Genomic DNA, 21,322 nt, shown 5'->3' with positions numbered 1-21,322 from the left:
ACTTAAACATTTAAAGTGCAGCACACTACACAAAATATATATGATTGAGATATATGTTATTTATAACATAATTAAAGCTTTTTTATCTTTATGCATTTATAAGAAATTATATAAAAAGATATCTGTAGATCTCTAAATACCATGGAAGTCCAAACAACAAGAAAACAGTCGTGGTATATTTACTGAAAAGAGAGTTAAAGGCAAATGCTTTTCCTTAATATCCACCAGCTTTTGGATGTATGTTATATTCAACCAAACGTTGCTTTTTTAATCTTATTTTAGGATCCTAAATTTAAATCAAATAGATGTAGACTCATACATCTCTCTTTCCCCAAGGTTTTAAAAAGACAAAAAGGGATTATACTGAATATTTATTGGCCCTTTTTCCTTCTCTCAGCAAGAAAGCAAAGACGCCTGAATCTCAAAATGTCAAACCAACGGCTGCTGCTGACCTTGCATCAACCATGTCAACACAGAGCTGTTTTAATATAAAGTGGAAATGTTTAAGTTTCAATTATATTTCTGACTGAAAACAACAGATGGGAGATTTAGGTTTCTGAGCGCTTTGTCACATTTACATCGTCATCCTCACTGAATGTATGTTGACATTATATCTATTCCTGGATTTCAATGAACCATCTGGAGAGCCTTGAATTGCAAATTTTCTGCAGCTTGCAAATAGTTTGTTTCCTTTAGTGATGAGGCTCAAGAAAATGGACCGAAAACGATCAAACAAATCAGAGACAATTAAAAGTGTTTGGCCACTAGTGTTGCATAGGAGTGATACAGAAAAAGTTGGATAATAAGAAAGACAAATGGATATATTGTGACCGGCCTTTGACACATAAAAGCAAATGCTAAATATTGGTATTTACCTTTTGCCTCGTTCAAATAATTAAATCAGACCTATTAAAGCAAGGTGCTCGATCATTTCAATAAACATGTTTTGCAATTTGTCTTACCTGATTATTTTAATACTCATTCACATTTGAATTTCCCTGATATAACAAACCACCAGACTGCCACATTTTTCTCCTGGATGTTGGTTTTGTGCATTTGCTCACATTTGAATGATACATTGAAGACATTTGGATACAAAGACGATCTAGACATGGTAAAATGTCTATGGAGGATTAAATCTAAACTGCAGTGAGAACACAAACCTAAAACTGATGAATATTATTTCGGAAATCATAACACATGTTGTCTATTTTATTGTCTTTATTATTTTGTCAACTTCATGGTATTGTTTCTATAATGTCCAATATCACCAAGAAGAAGATGACCCACATTTTATATCTCACCATATGACATCAAATCTTTGTATACTGTTTTATTTTTAATTACATTTAAATGAGCAAAAAGCTAATATTGTACTAATTAGGTCCTATAGTCTATAGAGAGTGTATATAATATCTATCAGTTTATATATTTAGGTAACATTTGCCTATTTACAGGATAACCTTAACATTCACAACATTAACACAAAAACAACTCAAGGCAACTCAGATTTACTCATCAAACAATCTCACTGATATCGGTGAGCATTTTCTTTGAGATATTTGGGGGACTGGTGGTTGACACAATGTTTGACATTTCTCATCATCATTACATGGAATTGGGGGCATTAACGAAGGACTAGGAGACCTGGGTGGTGGTTTTCCAGTAATAAAGGGGAGACTAGAGGGTGTGTGCCAATTACAGAGGCATCACATTACTCAGCCTCCCAGGGAAAGTTTTCTTGAAGGTGCTGGAAAAGAAGGTCCACGCAAGTCGAACCTCAGATTGAACAAAAAGCATATTTTTTTATATTACTGTCATGTTGTTTTTCTTTACGCTAAAGTGAACACACACTATTTGATTCACAACACAAAATCTATATAACATAGTAGGTTTGCTGTCATATATTAAGGAGTTAAAATGCAGTGAGTTTCTCTGCCTCCACTTTTTTGGGTCGAATCTTCCAGCGCAACTCAAAGTCGGTCCATCCCTGACTTGTTAGCAGTGCACGAAGCTGAAGAAGAATGAATGAAATATGCCAACATTATTTGTTATTTTCTGCCCTGGTACACCAAAACAAAATAGAAAAAGAGAAAGAGTTTTACCTGCTGGAGGATCTGGGTGTTAGTAGCTGGATCTGTTATGTCAGCGTCAGTCTCAAACTTCATCATTACCATGGTCTTCAATTTTGCAGCTACAGAGTGCGATAACATGCATTCACAAAACAATGAGAAACATGCAGTCAAATTTGATCATTATAACCCTCGTAAGACATGGCAAGTGATGTTGAAAAATCACCTTGATGGCAGATGAAAGGGTATTTGACCGAACAAGCATCGTCATCCCATACATGCAGGTGGCTCTCAGACGTACAGTCCTGTGTACCCAGATAGTGATTTGGGCTGCCACTTCGCCAGTTTGTGAAGGAGCTTTGGGTTTTGTCAGACCACGTCCACGGCACTCGGTACATTCCAATCCAAGAAACAACATTGGGTGCTTTAACAGAAAAGATCTCATTATTTTCTTCTTCGCTCTCAATCATAGGCATGTCTGTGTGGTGTTCTCTGCAATAGTCACGGGCAGCAGACCAGGTTTTCTCAGTCGAGATGAACAGATATGTTTTATCCTCTTCATTATTTCCCTTTGTTACTATAATAGAAAGAAATTACATCATTGTTACGTTTATTGTGGAAGTAATGATTTGACACAGTACAACATCTAAGTCTAATCATTCGCGACCATGTTTAACACATGCATTAAAAGTCCCCTATTATGCAAAATGCACTTTTTAATGTATTTTATATATATACCGTATATATATATATGTCTCAGCGAAAAAGGTTCTCGTTCTTTCCCCCCTGATCCAAGTATGTGAAAGCCACTCAAAAAATAGGTGAGTTAGGTTTCGGTTCATACGTGACGTAAAAATTCATCTGACGTCATTTGTGGTTTGTACAGGATGAGCAACAACCAACCACGTAAGCCCCCGCCCACCCTCTTACGAGAATCCCCTCCTGCAGCTGTGTGTCTCTGTATTAAGCAGGATATCTAAGAAGACCAAACGCTGTGCTGTTTTAGGCTGCAAAAATCCCATGTGCACAAACCATTTTACCAATGAGAGAGTATGTGTGAGCTTCAGACCTAGAATCAGCCATGTAGTAACAGGGCTGAAATAGAGGGGTTTGAGGCATACTACAATGGGTGATATGTTTGGTATTTTTTGAAGGATACCTCTTCAGAGACATGTTTTGTAGATAGATATGATATGGGACCTATAATATTTTGTTAAAATAACATCAAATACATGACCTTTAAGAGTTTATTTTCAAACTAAAAGCAGCTTTGACAATAGGATTAATTACACTACTGGATTATATAGAGAACAAACACAGTTAGTCAAATCCATTGGTTTGAATCTTTGCTTACCATTGTAACATATAAAAGGTTTGAGGGTTTCACAGAGCTCATCATACCATGTTCCATCATTGCCCATTAACACACAGTATTCATATCCATGGGGTTCGTTTGAAGCCCAGTTTTGGTAACCTGTTTTGCTGGTTTCACCAGTCGATGATGATCTCCAGGAGTTAGTTTCATTGCTCATGATTTTTTTCCATGATTTTCGGTCATCTATGAGTCCGATCCATGCCCATGAATAGGGAAAAGCAGGTGCAAGCATGCCTATATCATCCATGCTTGCAATGGTCGCCAGGTCAGTGTATTTCTCTCTGCAGTAATTCTGGGCATCGGTCCAATTCATTTTCAAGTCAAAATAGTAGAACGTACGTGGGGGGAAGTGAGAGCAGGAGCTGAGGCAAATTCCTGAGAGGTAATTTGAGGTTAATGTGAGGAAAATATTTGAACAAATACAAAACTTTCATTTTAATTATAAGGGTTTTAGAGAGGAAAACAGATACAAATATTTCATCAAAAATACAAAAGCATTAATTCAAGCAATCCATGGGAATTGACTGAAGTCTGACAACTGTTTGTTACTTTTACTAAACTTAAACTTAATCACAATTTTGAGGTAGAGTTGTTGTTATCTTTTTACTTTTAACTTCTACTTCACTACCTTTGAGAGATAAATATTGCACCTTTGCCCCCTTTATTTATTTGACACTTTGAGTTACTAGTTCCCTTTTCATATACTGTTCATTAGGTGATATGATCCAGGATTTCTAAAAACATACGATGGATCAAAACAAACACTCAGTTCTTATCTTTTATAAGTGCATAAATCGATATCCTCAAATGTAAAACACATCCATGAAACTAGTGACACTCTTGACCTTACCTGAGATGAGGAGAGTCACGTAAAAATCCATTTCAATTTTCTACTACAAACAAGAAAGAAAATCAGTAAATACAGTGAACCTCTACATGACCCCACAGGGGTTCCACATTTTTGTGTAATGACGACCTGCTTACCATTGTTAGAAAGTAATTTGTATGATGTTTGAATCATTTACATGTTAAAAAACATTTACTGTTCTAAAAAAAAGCAGTTATTCAGTATCAGCCTGTTTTTTTAATTTGTATTATTAAAGGTGGAATTGAAATGAAAAAGTATTACTCACAAGTTTAGAATCCAGCTGTCGAATATGTTTCATATCTAAGCTCTTTGCAGTTAACCTCTGAATAAACGGACGAGGACGAAATCATTTGCATTAACACCCCCTAACAATATTTTCATACATGCAAAAAATTGTGTGTGTTTGTGTGTGTGTGTGTGTGTGTGTGTGTGTGTGTGTGTGTGTGTGTGTGTGTGTGTGTGTGTGTGTGTGTGTGTGTGTGTGTGTTTGTGTGTGTGTGTGTGTGAGCGTGTGTGCGTGTGTTAGTGATGGTATACACACCTCTGTCTGACAACGCTGGTGGAGTACTGGCGCCCAACAGTGAACGCTCTGTGTGTGTGTTTGTGTGTGTGCGTTTGTGTGTATGTGTGTGTGTTAGTGATGGTATACACACCTCTGTCTGACAACGCTGGTGGAGTACTGGCACCCAACAGTGAATGTCCTGTGTGTGTGTGTGTGTGTGTGTGTGTGTGTGTGTGTGTGTGTGTGTGTGTGTGTGTGTGTGTGTGTGTGTGTGTGTGTGTGTGTGTGTGTGTGTGTGTGTGTGTGTGTGTGTGTGTGTGTGTTAGTGATGGTATACACACCTCTGTCTGACAACGCTGGTGGAGTACTGGCACCCAACAGTGAACGTCCTGTGTGTGTGTGTGTGTGTGTGTGTGTGTGTGTGTGTGTGTGTGTGTGTGTGTGTGTGTGTGTGTGTGTGTGTGTGTGTGTGTGTGTGTGTGTGTGTGTGTGTGTGTGTGTGTGTGTGTGTGTGTGTGTGTGTGTGTGTGTGTGTGTGTGTGTGTGCGTGAGACATACTTGATTTTCAACTTAATTTCCAAGAACAATCAGTGTGTGTCTCAGCTTTTGAACTGTATGTGTACTGTACTTTAGATGTGATGATCTAAACAGATTTATTGCACCCTTTTAAAATACTATTACTTCAATTATTTATACATTTTTCATTGAATAACCGACTTGTATTGTACGTATGGAAAATACTGGAAATGAATCTTTAAATTATTTGAATTGCACACATATAAAATGAAGTATATATTACTTTGATTTGTCTGTGTGCTTCTGTCACAACATTACAGAGTCCTTTATCACATTTTAAAAATCATATAAACCATCACGAGCACCAATGGAAACCATTCACCACCAAAACAATTACAAGTTTAACATTTTAATTGTAAATGTTTAACAAGCAAATATTCTACATGTTCTAAATGGAGGAAGGTAGATTCAAATCAAACATTTTATTCATTTATGTTGAAGTACACAAGTAAAACAGGGATTCATAAAATACATAAATACACACCTTTAAGTATTAATCATAGGACCCTCTGGGTTCTCGCTAAACTTGTCATTTTGTTTCACATTATCAATTCATTTTGTTTCTTGTTCGCCCATGGATGCAAAGCAAATGGACAAAATTACAGTTTCTTTTCAAATCGATTATGTTGGCAAAAACCTAGACATTGCTTCAGTTCCCCTTCAGAAAGGGCTGACAGCAGACATGGTAAAGTGGTGATGTGAACTTATATTGATTTATGAAGGTATTTAAAAACATACTGCTGGCAGATGCCAAAAAAATAGAAATGCTACCAACTAGCAATTTGGGGTTCAGTAACAGGCAAAGTCCATTCTGCATGTCATATCAGATCAAGCATTGAACCACCAACCTTGTTGATGCATTTACCCGAAAACATATTAATGAAAATAATATTAAGTATTATATGAGAAACTAAATGGAAATTATGAATATTTCTGAGTTTATAAAGTATTTATATGTCACTATATAAGTCATAATAATCTCTAAATCACACATGAAGTGAAAAACACAGCAGTGTGATGTAAATTAATACAAAACTGAAACATTTACAAGTGAGACTGAGCTTTTCTGAGTTCAGTCTTAATTCCCTTAAGGGAAAAAAATGATATATTTCCATAGTAAGGAAATGCAGACAGTAATCCTTATCTGTTTGTAGGATGCTGTGTATACTCAATGTTGTGGTACGTTTTTCTGGGAGTCCTCTCACAGCATCAACAAGCATCTAAACAGAAAGACAAAAGCATATTTTAGTGTTTAGGGAAATTCCAGTGTGAATGTGTGTGTGTGTGTGTGTGTGTGTGTGTGTGTGTGTGTGTGTGTGTGTGTGTGTGTGTGTGTGTGTGTGTGTGTGTGTGTGTGTACCTTTTAATTGTCACTGCTCTATCAAGTACGATTCACTGGCAGTTTCTTCCAGGTCAGTTTGAAATCTGTCAGTCCCTTATTAACAAGTAATGCCTGCAGCTGAAGAAGATAGATGATCATACTCTTTCTTGCTAAGACACACACATCCACAGTCCTGTTTCCATCACTTTAGATGACATTACATTTGCTCCCAGAAAAGAAGGCATGTCCCAACAGTGAGTTTGTATACATAAGTATGTCCCCACAACATCACTTATACAGACACTCACCCACACACACACACACCCACACACATACATTGTTGTATACCTGTCGCTGCAGGTCCGCACTGCAGGTTGGATACTTCATGTTTGCACTGGACGTGATTCTCACTCTCACCACTGTTTTCCGTGCTTTGAGGACTGCACAGGGTCACAAACAGCAGGAAGTAATTAATAAAAAAAAGACAGGAGAAGTGTGTTCCTTTTCATGTAATGTTCATTAGTTGTCCAAGGGGAAATTAAATGTCGGAATTATGAAAAGTTTTCAATTTTGTAGTTATTCTTGCCTTGAAAAAGGTCTGTGACCAAACATTTCTTATTAAAGATTTGTACAGATTTGAGTGTGCAAATGCTTTTTTCATTTAGTTTTGATAGACTGTAGCTCCAGCTGCACCTCAGTGTCTGAAATAATTATTTTTGAAGTTTAATTAAGTTTAATATAGTTTAACATGATGTAACAAAAATCAACTAAATTGTTTACTTTTTTACTTTTAGAAAATGTCTTCTTTCTGCATATAAAATGGTAAATACAGCCCAAACAATCCACATAAATTCCCAGTGTTTCCACCTCTATTGCCTGATTTGTTCCACTTTACACAGGGCTCCTTGCACCAAGTCACATCTGCAAAAACAGCAGAAACCAAATTACTTCTTCAGTATCATACTAATATTAACTGAACTTTGAATATGATGCTTTGCGTAATGAGATAATTCTGCACATGTTGCTTCTATCTGCTTGAAAAGAGGGGAAATACTGATTGACTGATTGACTGATTCATACCTCCATAGCAGAAGAAAGGATAAGTTGCATTGCAGGGCTCATCCGTCCAGGTTCCATCTTTCAATGCTACGGCTGCACAACTTTCTTCTCCGTTTGAGTTGTCAGGTTGTCCCTCTTTCCAGTTTGTGAAGTGGTTTTCTCCGGGTTCTGACCAATACCAGAGTTTGGGTTTGCTAAGGCCAATCCATATTTCTGTTTCTTGTGCATTTAACTTTACTTTAGAATTCACCTGTGGATCAGGGATTGTGACCAGAAATCTACCACTTTCTTTGCAACTGGTTTTGGCATCATTCCAAGTCATGTCCCGCGTACTTTCATATAATTTATCTAAATCTACTTCTGTGGAGATAAAAAAAAAAAAGATTATTAGCAAAACAAAAATGTATGTGAGTATCCAAAGTAGGCCTATTACTCATGTATACATTTGAGGAAAATTGTATGAAATAATTGAAGTAAAAAGGTAGAGATAAATGTACCTTTGACCCAACTTCATTCATTTCACTACTAATAACATACACAATGTTGAAATGATGCCTAAACATTCCTAATAAAATCCATTTTTAAAAGTGTATTATTACTTCTACTACTACAACTAATAATAATAATAATAATAATACATTATTATAATTATTTTACTGAAACAACAGAATATTTTTCATTTCTTCCACTTCTTTCTTTCACTTCTGCATAATAATTGAACCTAAACATCTAAAACATATTGAACAAGGACATCAAAAATGTTGATCAGGTATAATGGAAAATAAGTGATTCTGCTAAGTAAGTCGAGTTGTCAGATAAATCTAATTGAGTTGAACCAGAAAGGAAAGTACTGGAATATCAAAACTGTGCATCTTACCATCTTGACAAACAAAAGGTTTCTTTAGTGAGCAGTTGGCAAGGCCCCAACGTCCTTCACCATTGATGGTCACACAATACTCATCCGTGTCAATGTTATCTGGCTGATCAATTTCCCATTTCAAATATGTGGCTGGTTCTCCATCCACCCAGGTCCAATCTGAAGCGTTCGCTAACAGTCCTATCCAGGCCTTGTCTGTGTACTCCGCAGTATAAACTCTCATAATTTCTGTGGCGTTTTCCAGGTTTTGTATTTGGGCCAGTTCATTGTTCCCCATAATGCAGTACTCGTGTGCTTCATCCCAGGTTAAGTTCTGTTTGATAAAGAAGTAGTCGTTTCGAAAAAGGTAGGGGGTCCAGAAGCCTGAAGAGGAAGGAAGATTTGTTGAAATGTTATATTTGTAAAGTCATATTAAAAGTCATAATCTCTTCATCTATCATTCTTCACATGATCTCACCTGAGAGCAGGAGCATCACCAACAGAGTCTTGTCCATGCTGACTTTAACTGTAGATGAAATAAAGATCTAAAATGTTGAATTAGCAATCATAAATAAATACTTAAGTACAAAAGGTATAAGCGTCAATATATAATTTAAGAACAACCCATGAGAGATGTGCAGATTGGCCCATTACCGATTTAGGTGTAAGATTAAATATTGAATATAATTATTGATGCATTCATTTAATGAGTATCTATATATTGCCAGATACCTTGTGGTTGACAACTATACACACTATTGTTGTTGTTCTCAGCAAAAAAAACTAAAACATAAGGAATTCTGAAGTAGATGCAAATAAATAATAAAGCTAAGGCATGATACATAAAATAACATTTTTTATGATGTTTCTTTCCTGTTTTTTGTCACGAGTAAAATAGAGAAATTGAAGCTTTATATGAACTTACATATCCACTTACCAAATCTAGATTTCTTCAGTTGCTTCTTTGGTGTTTTACTACAACTGAGTGTTTGAAGCTGCTTTTATACATGAATGCGAATCAGTACAGCTCATCTCTAGCTGCTTGATGAACTTCGAAAGACACAGATTGGATGAGAAAAACTGTGACACACCTTTGATGAAAAAATGTTCCTCTAACCACAGTCTGAACACCCATTTCTGCTCTTCATAAATTTAAATATTTGAAGTGCAGCACACCAACATGAGAGATGATTTAGCTTTTTTTATTTGTTTATGTGCATATATAAGAAATAATATAAAATGATATCTGTAGATCTGCAAAACCTTCATTTGATACAACAGTTTGAGTTAATTCCAGTCAACACAAAATTCCTGAGAACCAGAAAAAAGTAGTGCTATGTATTTCTTGAGAAGAGGGAGGTGATGGCGAAGTCCATAGGGGCTTGGCCTGGGAACTGGAAGGTCACCAGTTCAAGTCCCCGAAAGACCAAGACCGTGGTGTCCCTGAGCAAGACACTGGTTACCTACACTGCTCCCCGGGCGCCGTACATAATGGCAGCCCACTGCTCCTAACACTAGGATGGGTCAAATGCAGAGACCGCATTTCGTTATCCTAGTACTTGTACTCTGTGCAATGACAATAAAGTTGAACCTTCATCTTAAAGGCACATTATTTTCATAAATGCACCAGCGTTTGGTGATATGTTACATACAACTTAACATTGTTAAAAATCCCAGTTTTTGATTCTATTTTAGGAGCCTGGATTAAAAACAAAAAGACACAAACATCTCTTTATCCCCAAGGGTTTCAAAAGACAAAAAAGGATTATACTGAATATTAATTGGCTCTGACGCCTGAATTAAAAAATGTCCAACTAACTGCTGCGGCTGACCTTGCATCAGAGCTCAACTGAACTATTTTAACACACATTTATTTTAATACTAAGAGGAAATGTTTTAGTTAATTCCAACTATATTTGTGACAAAATATCAGACAGGAGATTTATGTTTTACGAGTGCTTTGCCACATTTACATCATCATCAGCACTGAGGGTATGTTGACGTTAAGTCTACTCTTAGATTTGAATGAACCATCTGAAAAGACTTGAATTGCAAATGTTCTGAAGCTTGCAACTAGCACTTATTGCATGATGAATTGCATGCGAGTTAGGGACTATCATGCAGGCTGCTCATGGATCGTTGGACTTTAAACTCGTAAATATTTCTTGATTATTTACATTATGAAGGCTCTGAATACAAACTAAATGTCCACTTTTAAAACACTGTCTCGACAATTTGCTTATAGCTAAGTATTTGAGAAAAGTATCCTCAGCTGTTTTAAGTGATCTGTTTTATACCTCTTCTTAAACTGATATGTAGCTCCTGCTTTTACCATACAAAGGGACAACTACTGTATTTAGAGTTTAGAGTCTACAATTTTGGCTTCAAATCTGTGAACCTTGTTATTTGTGTATAGATTGACTGTTGTATTTGTATTAAATAAAAGGCACAACAGTTAATATATACAAAAATAACAAGGTTTATTTGTGCTTGATGTGGGAATTTGTATATACAGTGGGGCAAAAAAGTATTTAGTCAGCCACCAATTGTGCAAGTTCTCCCATTTAAAAAGATGAGAGATGCCTGTAATTTTCATCATAGGTACACTTCAACTATGAGAGACAGAATGGGGGAAACAATCCAGGAAATCACATTGTAGGATTTTTAATGAATTAATTGATAAATTCCTCGGTAAAATAAGTATTTGGTCACCTACAAACAAGCAAGATTTCTGGCTCACACAGACCTGTAACTTCTTCTTTAAGAGGCTCCTCTGTCCTCCACTCGTTACCTGTATTAATGGCACCTTTTTGAACTCGTTATCAGTATAAAAGACATCTGTCCACAACCTCAAACAGTCATACTCCACACACCACTATGGTCAAGACCAAAGAGCTGTCAAAGGAGACCAGAGACAAAATTGTAGACCTGCACCAGGCTGGGAAAACTGAATCTGCAATAGGTAAGCAGCTTGGTGTGAAGAAATCAACTGTGGGAGCAATTATTAGAAAATGGAAGACATACAAGACCACTGCTAATCTCCCTCGATCTGGGGCTCCACGCAAGATCTCACCCCGTGGGGTCAAAATGATCACAAGAACGGTGAGCAAAAATCCCAGAACCACACGGGGGGACCTAGTGAATGACCTGCAGAGAGCTGGGACCAAAGTAACAGAGGCTACCATCAGTAACACACTACGCCGCCAGGGACTGAAATCCTGCAGTTCCAGACGTGTCCCCCTGCTTAAGCCAGTACATGTCCAGGCCCGTCTGAAGTTTGCTAGAGGGCATTTGGATGATCCAGAAGAGGATTGGGAGAATGTCATATGGTCAGATGAAACCAAAATAGAACTTTTTGGTAAAAACTCAACTCGTCGTGTTTGGAGGAGAAAGAATGCAGAGTTGCATCCAAAGAACACCATACCTACTGTGAAGCATGGGGGTGGAAACATCATGCTTTGTGGCTGTTTTTCTGCAAAGGGACCAGGACGACTGATCCGTGTAAAGGAAAGAATGAATGGGGCCATGTATCGTGAGATTTTGAGGGAAAACCTCCTTCCATCAGCAAGGGCACTGAAGATGAAGCGTGGCTGGGTCTTTCAGCATGACAATGATCCCAAACTCACCGCCAGGGCAACGAAGGATTGGCTTCGTAAGAAGCATTTCAAGGTCCTGGAGTGGCCTAGCCAGTCTCCAGATCTCAACCCCATATAAAAATCTTTGGAGGGATTTGAAAGTCTGTGTTGCCCAGCGACAGCCCCAAAACATCACTGCTTTAGAGGAGATCTGCATGGAGGAATGGGCCAAAATACCAGCAACAGTGTGTGAAAACCTTGTGAAGACTTACAGAAAACGTTTGACCTCTGTCATTGCCAACAAAGGGTATATAACAAAGTATTGAGATGAACTTTTGTTATTGACCAAATACTTATTTTACCGAGGAATTTACCAATTAATTCATTAAAAATCCTACAATGTGATTTCCTGGATTTTTTTTTCTCATTTTGTCTCTCATAGTTGAGTTATACCTATGATAAAAATTACAGGCCTCTCTCATCTTTTTAAATGGGAGAACTTGCACAATTGGTGGCTGACTAAATACTTTTTGCCCCACTGTATATGTGTCCACGTTTGATTATATAAGTATTTTTAGATATTTTAACTTTTATTCCTTTGGATTGTGAGACACAGCATTTCGATCTCCCTGTCTCAATCTCACACACAGCAGATTGACAATAGATTTGACTTTGAATGCTCTGCATCAACGTGGTTGTAATCAAGCCTAATATGTCACCTTGTTGCCTGATCAGAGTAAGTAATAAGTATAGATGTTCTATAGCATCTCTGTTAATAGAATGGGGAGGACTTAATCCGACTAAAGTGGTGGTGGCAAAGTCCATAGGGACTTGACTTGGGAACGGATAAGTCACCGGTTCAAGTTCCCGAAAGACTTAATGCTGCCGAGGTGTCCATGAGCAAGGCACCGTTCCCTACACTGCTCCCCGGGTGCCATACATAATGGCAGCCCACTGCTCCTAACACTAGGATGGGTCAAATGTAGAATGTAAATTTCCCCTCTGTGGGACGATTAAGGGTGTATTTTTTAAGGGTATATTCGTTGTTCTTCTCCTCATATAAATGAAACACGAGAAAATACTTTGCGATGAGTGTCTTTAAAAAAGAAAAAGTGTTGGAGCTTAGCTGATTGGAAATTCATGAGTAACTAAGAGTACCATCTTCTTGAGTATTTTAAATAAAATCATGCATGTCAGGTTACAACTTGCAAATACAAACTTACAGGGTTTCTCAAGTGAGTTGAAATCAAGGTGTAAAAATAGCTCCATCCAGTGGATTACAGTCGCTACTACTCGGAAGATAGATGTGTACAAAAGTTCTTGGCTATCAATAAAACCACAAAGTACAAAGGGTATTCTTCACTTGTATTTATTCATACTATATCATATTTATACTCTATGTTCATCAGATATTTATATATATATATATTGATTTATATAGATATTTACATATGGCAGTGTTGCCAGTTGAAGAAACAGATATTTCAACAAAATATATGACAACCACATCAAATTCAGTGCTATGCTGAATGCACACAAAGTTTGATTAAAAACAACACACAAAAAAAACCCGGAAAGTGGGACAACAGCAAAAATGCGTGTGACTACGTTTACATGTAGCCTTTACATGTTATTGGTTTTTCTGCTCCAGAACATGGACAACCCGCAGAAATCACCAGGCAGTGTACAGGCAGTTGACGAACACAAGTAAAAAATTAAATAAAAAGAAAACACTATATACACTGAAACTTTGAACTGATGCTTTCTGAGGCAAGGGGAGAAGATCCAAGTAATAATAGTTTGCATTAGGTACAGCCATGCATTAGCAGCGGTCGTCACACATTCTTCAATACATTTTCTGATAGCTTGCCTTGCCAGTATCAGTCAAATATTGGACCAATCAAACACGCGGTATGTGAGGTTCATATTGTCTCTCACATTCACCCGCTCATCAGAGAACACACACAATTAAATGGCTTTTGGAATCGACTAATTGGTTTTTTATCATATCTTTTCAGAAAGCCAGTTAAGTACTCTTGGTTCTCTGGAGAATAGAAAAGCGCCTCCAAGTTTGCAAAACTAAGAACCTGACACACATGCACTTGCGTGTGTTTGTGTGCAACAAGCTATCTCTTCTATAAATACAGTACATCTTTTATATGTTTCTCTCTTCAGACCCCACGTGGTCGACTTAACAAAAATAGAATAAAAAATAACTTTCAATACATTCTAGAAACAAACAACTGGGTTGGTCGAACAGGGAGGGTGAGGGGGCAGTAAGAGGCAGGTCCTGGTGGAGGTGGTGGTGGAGGTGTGTGGATTAGGTGGAGGGCATAGGTGTGACCCCTCAGGAAGCTTTCACGGGTGCACTTTGAAGGACAGCAGTTCCTCCGAGTGCATGTTGTTGAGGGAACGCAGCTCGGGAAGTTTGAGCAGCAGCTTGGTGAATGTGGTGGCCGACTCTTCGCCGTGGTTCTGCATCACCAAGTTCCTCAGACCCCGGATCAGTTTGTCCTGCAGGGCCTCGACCGAGTTCAGGTCCTGGATCCCTGAGCGATCTGTGCCGGGACAAGAGGGGATAAAGGCCAATGTCAGACAGAGCAGGGCTTAAATAATGTTTTCAAATCACATCAGAGGGAATGTTCTAATAAATCTAATGTGTAGTGCAGTGTGCTTGCCCTTAAATACCTCAATAATTGTTTTAAAATGCCGTGTGTGTCAATATGTTGATATCATTCAAATAGATTATATATTCATGCTGCCAGGTTCATAAGGAGCCTTCTAACAGCAATAGTTCCAATGTGCTCTCATACATGAACATATTCAGACTGTTTGTTCTTACCGGCTGAGACGAGCACCACGGCTGTGAAGAGGCTCATTTCGTCAGAGTCAAGCCTCAGCGCAGCCAGCTTCTCGCTGAACTCGCACATGGAGTTAAGCAACTCGCCAGCGCCCAGCGCCCACAGCGTGTCAAGGCTGTAACGCTTTCCGCTCAGAAAGGTCACTGTCCGCTCAACGACATTGAACAGGGAGGCAAATCTGACCATCAGCACCTGGGGGGGTCAAAAAAAGAGAAGGGTTTCTTTAGTTTATGGTTTGGTTTGTGCAGGTAAGCAATTGATCTGCCTGTATAACATATCTGACGCTGCTTATGTGATGAAAAAATAATAAAATCTCAGTTGCACAAAAAGAAGCCTCTTTTATTTCTATTGAAACTTATCAGAGCAAATATTATTAGCTGACAGTCCGCTCGGTTTGGGAAAGCCACATTGGCTCAGAGTGTTAAAGATCCTGCAGTGTTTCACTTTAAAGCGAGCATAAAAATAAAAATAAGAGTTTATGTTCTGCTTGTTTGCCCTCTTACCTCAAAAGTTCCAGCTTTTAACAGGCCGACCTGGTCGTGCTCCGGGAGGTCGCGGAAGCCCGGGATCCTCTTGGCGAAGTCGACCACCTCCCGCACGGCGGGGGTGAAACCCATGGAGAACTCCTCCCAGATCTCCTGGCTCGGCTTGTGGGGGTCCACGTAGGGTGATGTGTTCATTGGACAGACCTGAAAAAACATTCAGACAGAAGGTCAATCAGAGAGGCTCATCAAAGCTTTTACTTCAGAGGTAAAAGTAGAATAGAAATATGTTTTATAGATGGATAGATATATAGATAACTCACCAAGTATGCTCTATTATTCACGCAGCTGGTTGGTCCATTGTAACCACTTGAGGCAGTTTGTGTGTTAAACCCATGTTCTGTTTCGCTGTCATCTGATGGCTCACACTTAGGGGTGCTGTTGAGCTGCTGAGGCTGCTGCTGGTAAACCTTCTCCTCCCTGTAAGCAGTGTTGCTGACGTGTTGGATGTTACTGTAAGATCCTTGCTGGTACCCCCCCACAACCGCATTGTTGTTCCAGCAGCTCCAGCTATCTTGCTGCTGCTGCTCCTCCGCCCGGCCGTCACACCCCGCCTCCAGGGTGACAGTGCTCGACGTGGTTGGGGCCTGGCCCTGTCTCTGCACCTTCTGCTGGCTGTATGCAAAGGCATCTTGGTGCTGCCTGCTCAAAGCATTTACGGCCTCGTCCTCGCCGCTGTCTGATGCGCAGGAGGAGGCGGAGCTGGAGTTGGTGTCCATTGAAACCACAGACTCTGAGTCCTGGGGGCAATGCGGGGAGGAGGGGTTGGAGCTTGACAGGGAATCGGAAGTAGAGGAGGAAGAGGGCGAGGAACCGGCGTCGCTGGTCATGGCCTCCATGGGAGACGTGCTCTGGTGGCCGTGCAGCATGCTGTGCAGCTGGCTGTTGTTGCTCATCATGTTGTTCATGGCGTTCTGCATCTCCAGCAGCATCCTTTGCTTTTCCCTCTTTGGGATGCGGCCAAATCGGACAGCTGGGAGTAGCAAAGTGACAGCTATTAGAATGTGTCAAGAGTAGATGAATCACACCAGCTTACTGAAACTGAACTTTATATGCTGCTCACCATCTCTGGACATGCCGACAGACAGACACTTCTTGAAGCGGCACTGCTGGCAGCGGTTCCTGTTGATTCTCATGATGGTGCAGTTCTCCATCTTAAGACATTTCTTGTACTGGATGTTTTGCTGGATGCTTCTCCTGAAGAAACCCTAAGGAACCACAGATGAAGAGCATTAGTCACGACGGAAACAAGATCACATTTTTAGAGGAGATGTTTTGTTTCAGGAACTTGTCTCACCTTGCAGCCCTCGCAGGCATGGACTCCATAGTGAAAGCCGGATGCCACATCACCGCACACCTTGCACAACAGCACCATGCCGTTAATTTCTGCAAAGACAAACAGGAGCGGTGATTAATGTGCACCAGATCAGATATGCCTTCTTTTCTCTCCGTAGCATAATATTTATGATAACATTTTGATGTGCTTACTGGTAATGTTGCTCTTGGCAGATGTGGAGGAGCGCCCAGCCTTCTCCATGCCGTGGCTACGTTGGTTTTTTGTGGGTGGAGAGATATCCACCACCATGCCCACTGCCCTGCTGGGGAGGGAAGGGCGGGACACGGCCTGGGATGTGGACAAATAGCTTCTGCTCGGGCTGGTGCTCATACAGGACTCTGGGCTGGAGGCAGATCCGGAAGAAATATAGGCTATGACTCCTCCTGTGGAGAGAGAGAGATATGAGATGTTATAGCAGGTTAATCACTTCTTCATATTTCAAGGCTGTTAATGGTTTATTTAATATATCCAGTATCTATGATCTTATACATTGTTACCAGTGGTTTGCCATTGAAGCACTTTAGACATTCAGACTATCCTAGAGCTGCTGTTCTAATATGAAACCTTTAGCATAAACACAATGCTAAATGTGCTATCTTTGGGCTTCTGACAATCTATTTCTGAACAACACAAATACACACACCCATATTAACAGGATACCACAGTTTTTGCTACTCCACAACCTATCAAACTTGCCAAAGTCACTGTGACACAGATGATAGCAGGAGTTTAAAATAAAGTTTGGTATGCCAAATAAACAAACTCTTGGCAGTACAGAAAGTACATGATGTGCCTCTGAGACGCCTGGACAGAGAAGCAGTACAAAATCTGTGTGATTTCTGGCTAGTTGAATTATTGCTAAGATTGACCAGCTTTCTCACCTCCAGTGCTTACTGATTGAATAACACCATTACATAACATACAGTGGTTTCTGTGCTGTTAGAGTGTGCTTCAGACCGGGTCAGGCAAGAAAGGAATGCAAAGGGTAGGCTATTGGGTTATGTAATGTTTGGCCAGAAAACCGCTCAGGTGCTTAGTAACAAGAACATTGCATTTAAAGTTTAGAGGATCACCATCAGGTGGCTGTCCGCTTTGTATCTGTAGAGCTCTGATTTAGAAAACTTCAAACATGACATGGGATTTTCCAATCTGCCAAATATTTTTTTAATTACGTTAAATATTAATTGGATATCTCTGAAAAAGCTGGCAGTTATATTTATCTTGATAATAGTTGCAGCTTTATTATCTGAAAATACTGTTAATCGTTTTTTCAAACCATGATTTAATATTGTTATGCAACTGCCCTTTGGTCAAAATACTAGAAATGAACCGTTCCAGTTAAAGTGAGAGACTTGAAGTAGGGCAATTCAGTAAAAAAAACATTCTTAGTTATTTTCCGTTTAAAATTTAAATGTACGTCTTGAGTGGAATATTTGAGTTAAAGATTCCTCAACTCGAAAAAAATACATGTTTGGGCCACAGCAGATGATTACTTAAGGCCAACCATGACGGTTCTCTTTCACGACCCACCCACACATGGACCTGTCATGAATTTCTGTGAAAGCGAAGCGCGAGGAGGGGATGAAGCATATCTAGGTCACTGGCTGCTGTCTCTACACGGTCTCACGTGTACCTTGCAGCGCAGCCTCGCTCGAGGATGGCTGTGATACAGCGTGCATTATACAATGTTCTGCGTCATGGGCTCCGCTCCAGCCAATCAGGGAAGAGTTCTAACTGAGAGTATGCCCGCAGAGAGGAACGCCCCTCGACCAATCCGAGCAGTGTTCCAGGAGCGCGTCTACAAACGGGCACATGGCTAGGCTACGCTGTCCATGTGAGCGAGGGAAGATAAACACTGTTGTTGTGTCAAATGTAGCAGCGACACTCCTAACCCCATTTTATAAAACACGGTTTGCTAACATATTCGCCGTTTCATTACAAATCAAGAACATGATACATTTACATAAAATAAGTGTCCAACATTTCCTGACACAGGTTATGATGCTGCAATACAGCTAAATAGAAAAGAGTTTAAATGGCAGGGCGCCATTCATTAGTGCCGTGCCTTCCAAGAACTACTTTATATTCCTTGATCTATTTTAAAATGCTCATTATGATGCATTCGGTGAATTCAACTTATAAGCATATATATATTTATAGAATGCTCCTAATTGCATGCCACATGCCACTGTGGTATCAGTACCAGCGAGAAAAGAAATGATACAACTTTCCTTTAAATATATCAGTTTTATAGTGAATTATTCATAACACTTCATTTACTTAAATGTTAACAGTGTCCCTGAACTAAAGTTTGCGGAGTGCATGCAATGAAAACATCTCAGTCTTTGCATTTCACTGCGACAATCGTTATCAAATATTGGTTTCTTACCAGGCTTGGCTGTCCCCATGTCCTCAGGCATCTCGTTTCGAGGAATAGGAAAACAGATATAATGCAAAATGTCTGTCACGACTGCTGCCACTTTCCCAAAACACCCAAGAAGATATTACAATTGTTTGTGCGTGAGTAGTTTAAAGATAAATCTCATTTCAGGAGTCTATTTGTGGAAATAATCTGCAGGTCCGAGTCTGTAAGAGAGAACAAGCGTCTGAGTCCGAGGAGCTCCCCCTTGTTGTGTGTGACTGCGGGTTATTCAGGAGAACTAAATGTTCTCAATAGTGGGCTCGCCCATGTGACCCATTTGTCGGCCACGCCCCTAAACCCGGCGCTCGAGCCACTTTAACCCAGTGACACACTTTCAGTACACCCGCGGGGGCGGAGCCAAGAGCCTCGTGGACGTAACGAGGAATGGCAACACCGCGCTCACGTTGCAGAGCACAACGTGAAGGGGGAAGCAGGAACAACACAATACAGTTATGCAGTTCATGGACAAGCTTGTCATGTTTTTGGTCTATTAAATTATTTTTTATGTTATAATGTAGGCAACTACCTTTTCTCTAAAATATGCAATTTGTGGTACAGCACTTGAAAGCAATTATGTAGACACAATTAAAACACAGACAACACGTTCATAATCTATAAACTAATAACATGTAATTTGCAAATTAGGCTTCTATAGTAGCTTTAACTAAACTAAAACCAGTGATGACAGTAACTAATTGTAGGCCTATTATTAAACTATCATAAGTAATTCATATCCAGACGTTAGATTATTTTACCTCTGCACTTTTTGCAGAATTTATGTGTCAGATCTTGATTTTTAAATATTTATTTGTTTGTGTGTAAGTGCTTGTGTAAATTGCCTCTGTGTCTGAAACGTGCAATTTAAATACACTTGCCTTCAACTTACATTGACCACTTGGAAAAATACACCCTAGCTTTTCCCATGAAATCCAACATGAGTCAGTCAAATGTTTTCCAGACCTTTTTACATTTAAACCCCAAGCAACGCAATGTTGTGTTATGTTGCTGTTTTTTACTTCTCAGTTTAGGGTTGGAGTAAATAATCTCACTATTTAATGATCAATCCCTTTTATTAGACTAATAAGAGTCTATGACACCTATGCACAGTTACAGGACTTGAAGACAATGATCAGTATAAAAACAGTCCTGTTTATAAACACTGTCACCACAAGCTGATTTCTAAGAATTAAAGGTGATATTTTTTGTCACTTTGTCAAATCCTGTGGAAGTCCCCACTTTCCCCCAGCCATCAAAGAGTTGATGCTGATTGATTGCATGTTGAAGGAAGTACATGGCTAAATATAGATCAAGTAAAAAGCAGCACTTCATGTGAAACTGCAGTTATAGTCTTTAAAGAACATGTGGATGTGGCGTGGTTAGAGGTAAGGGATTTTACTAAACCCTTCTTGGATACAGACTGTTGGCCTCCACCCACACCTCACCATGTTGTCAAATCAGAAGCAAGAGGACGAGGGAGCAGTGAATAAATGAGATCTTAACCAGATTGTTATGAAATGTAAGACATATTTGCCAACCGAAATCCAAACACTCACCTGCTACTGTGATATAACATTGCTAATTGATGCCATTAACAAGTGGTGGTCACGTGCACCCTTGGCATTTGTGGTTTGAAGAGTCATGTTTCAACTCCGATTGGATGGATTACCATAAAAATTGCCACAGGCATTCAGGTTCCAACCAAGATGGTGAACATGGAAAACATGCACATGCTGTTGCGTTGTTATGTGATTTTGATAATAACTTATCTGCATTTCAGAGTTCCCCCAAAATATATACTTTTTAAAAATTGTTTTTTGAAGGAACAATAAAGACAATCATGCAGGATCACTGGGATCGAATTTATACTCTGGAATCCAGTCACTGAAACTTTATATTAAACCTAGATGTCTAAAACGTGATCAACACATTTTATCTGTGAACTTGATAACCTAACCAC

At 39.3% G+C, this 21,322-nt stretch overlaps 3 protein-coding genes across 5 annotated transcripts; all 3 read right to left on the bottom strand.

The window, feature by feature from the left end:
- Nucleotides 1–1,203: 1,203 nt before the first annotated feature.
- Nucleotides 1,204–4,647, bottom strand: LOC134861479 (macrophage mannose receptor 1-like). Of its 3 annotated transcripts, none has more exons than XM_063878710.1 (6): nt 4,581–4,647; nt 4,298–4,340; nt 3,427–3,822; nt 2,299–2,649; nt 2,106–2,194; nt 1,204–2,014 (listed from the first exon to the last, which is right to left on the bottom strand). In XM_063878710.1, the coding sequence occupies exons 2-6, from the start codon at nt 4,326–4,328 to the stop codon at nt 1,916–1,918; spliced, it is 966 nt and encodes a 321-aa protein (XP_063734780.1). In that variant the 5' UTR covers nt 4,329–4,340; nt 4,581–4,647; the 3' UTR covers nt 1,204–1,915. The 3 variants fall into 3 exon arrangements, with proteins under 3 accessions (XP_063734780.1, XP_063734779.1, XP_063734781.1); XM_063878709.1 differs by having other exon boundaries at nt 4,298–4,337; nt 4,581–4,624; XM_063878711.1 differs by lacking the exon at nt 4,581–4,647 and adding an exon at nt 4,432–4,458.
- A 1,041-nt stretch (nt 4,648–5,688) lies between these two features.
- On the bottom strand, nt 5,689–9,590 carry LOC134862145 (C-type mannose receptor 2-like). Its single transcript, XM_063879881.1, has 8 exons — nt 9,567–9,590; nt 9,108–9,155; nt 8,651–9,013; nt 7,795–8,133; nt 7,582–7,635; nt 7,063–7,154; nt 6,754–6,852; nt 5,689–6,613 (listed from the first exon to the last, which is right to left on the bottom strand). Exons 2-7 carry the CDS (start codon nt 9,142–9,144, stop codon nt 6,775–6,777), a joined length of 963 nt encoding a protein of 320 aa, XP_063735951.1. The 5' UTR covers nt 9,145–9,155; nt 9,567–9,590; the 3' UTR covers nt 5,689–6,613; nt 6,754–6,774.
- Nucleotides 9,591–13,557: 3,967 nt separating this feature from the next.
- Nucleotides 13,558–19,594, bottom strand: nr1d2a (nuclear receptor subfamily 1, group D, member 2a). The gene is made up of 8 exons (XM_063879419.1): nt 19,333–19,594; nt 17,096–17,326; nt 16,905–16,993; nt 16,671–16,815; nt 15,871–16,580; nt 15,569–15,754; nt 15,047–15,257; nt 13,558–14,762 (listed from the first exon to the last, which is right to left on the bottom strand). The coding sequence occupies exons 1-8, from the start codon at nt 19,361–19,363 to the stop codon at nt 14,563–14,565; spliced, it is 1,803 nt and encodes a 600-aa protein (XP_063735489.1). The 5' UTR covers nt 19,364–19,594; the 3' UTR covers nt 13,558–14,562.
- Between the last annotated feature and the right edge of the window lie 1,728 nt (nt 19,595–21,322).

Source organism: Eleginops maclovinus, chromosome 3, assembly GCF_036324505.1.
Source record: "Eleginops maclovinus isolate JMC-PN-2008 ecotype Puerto Natales chromosome 3, JC_Emac_rtc_rv5, whole genome shotgun sequence".
In the NCBI taxonomy this organism is placed as follows: Eukaryota; Metazoa; Chordata; class Actinopteri; order Perciformes; family Eleginopidae; genus Eleginops; species Eleginops maclovinus.
The sequence above is the reverse complement of the archived record's forward strand: the minus strand, read 5'-3'. Positions and strand labels throughout refer to the sequence as shown.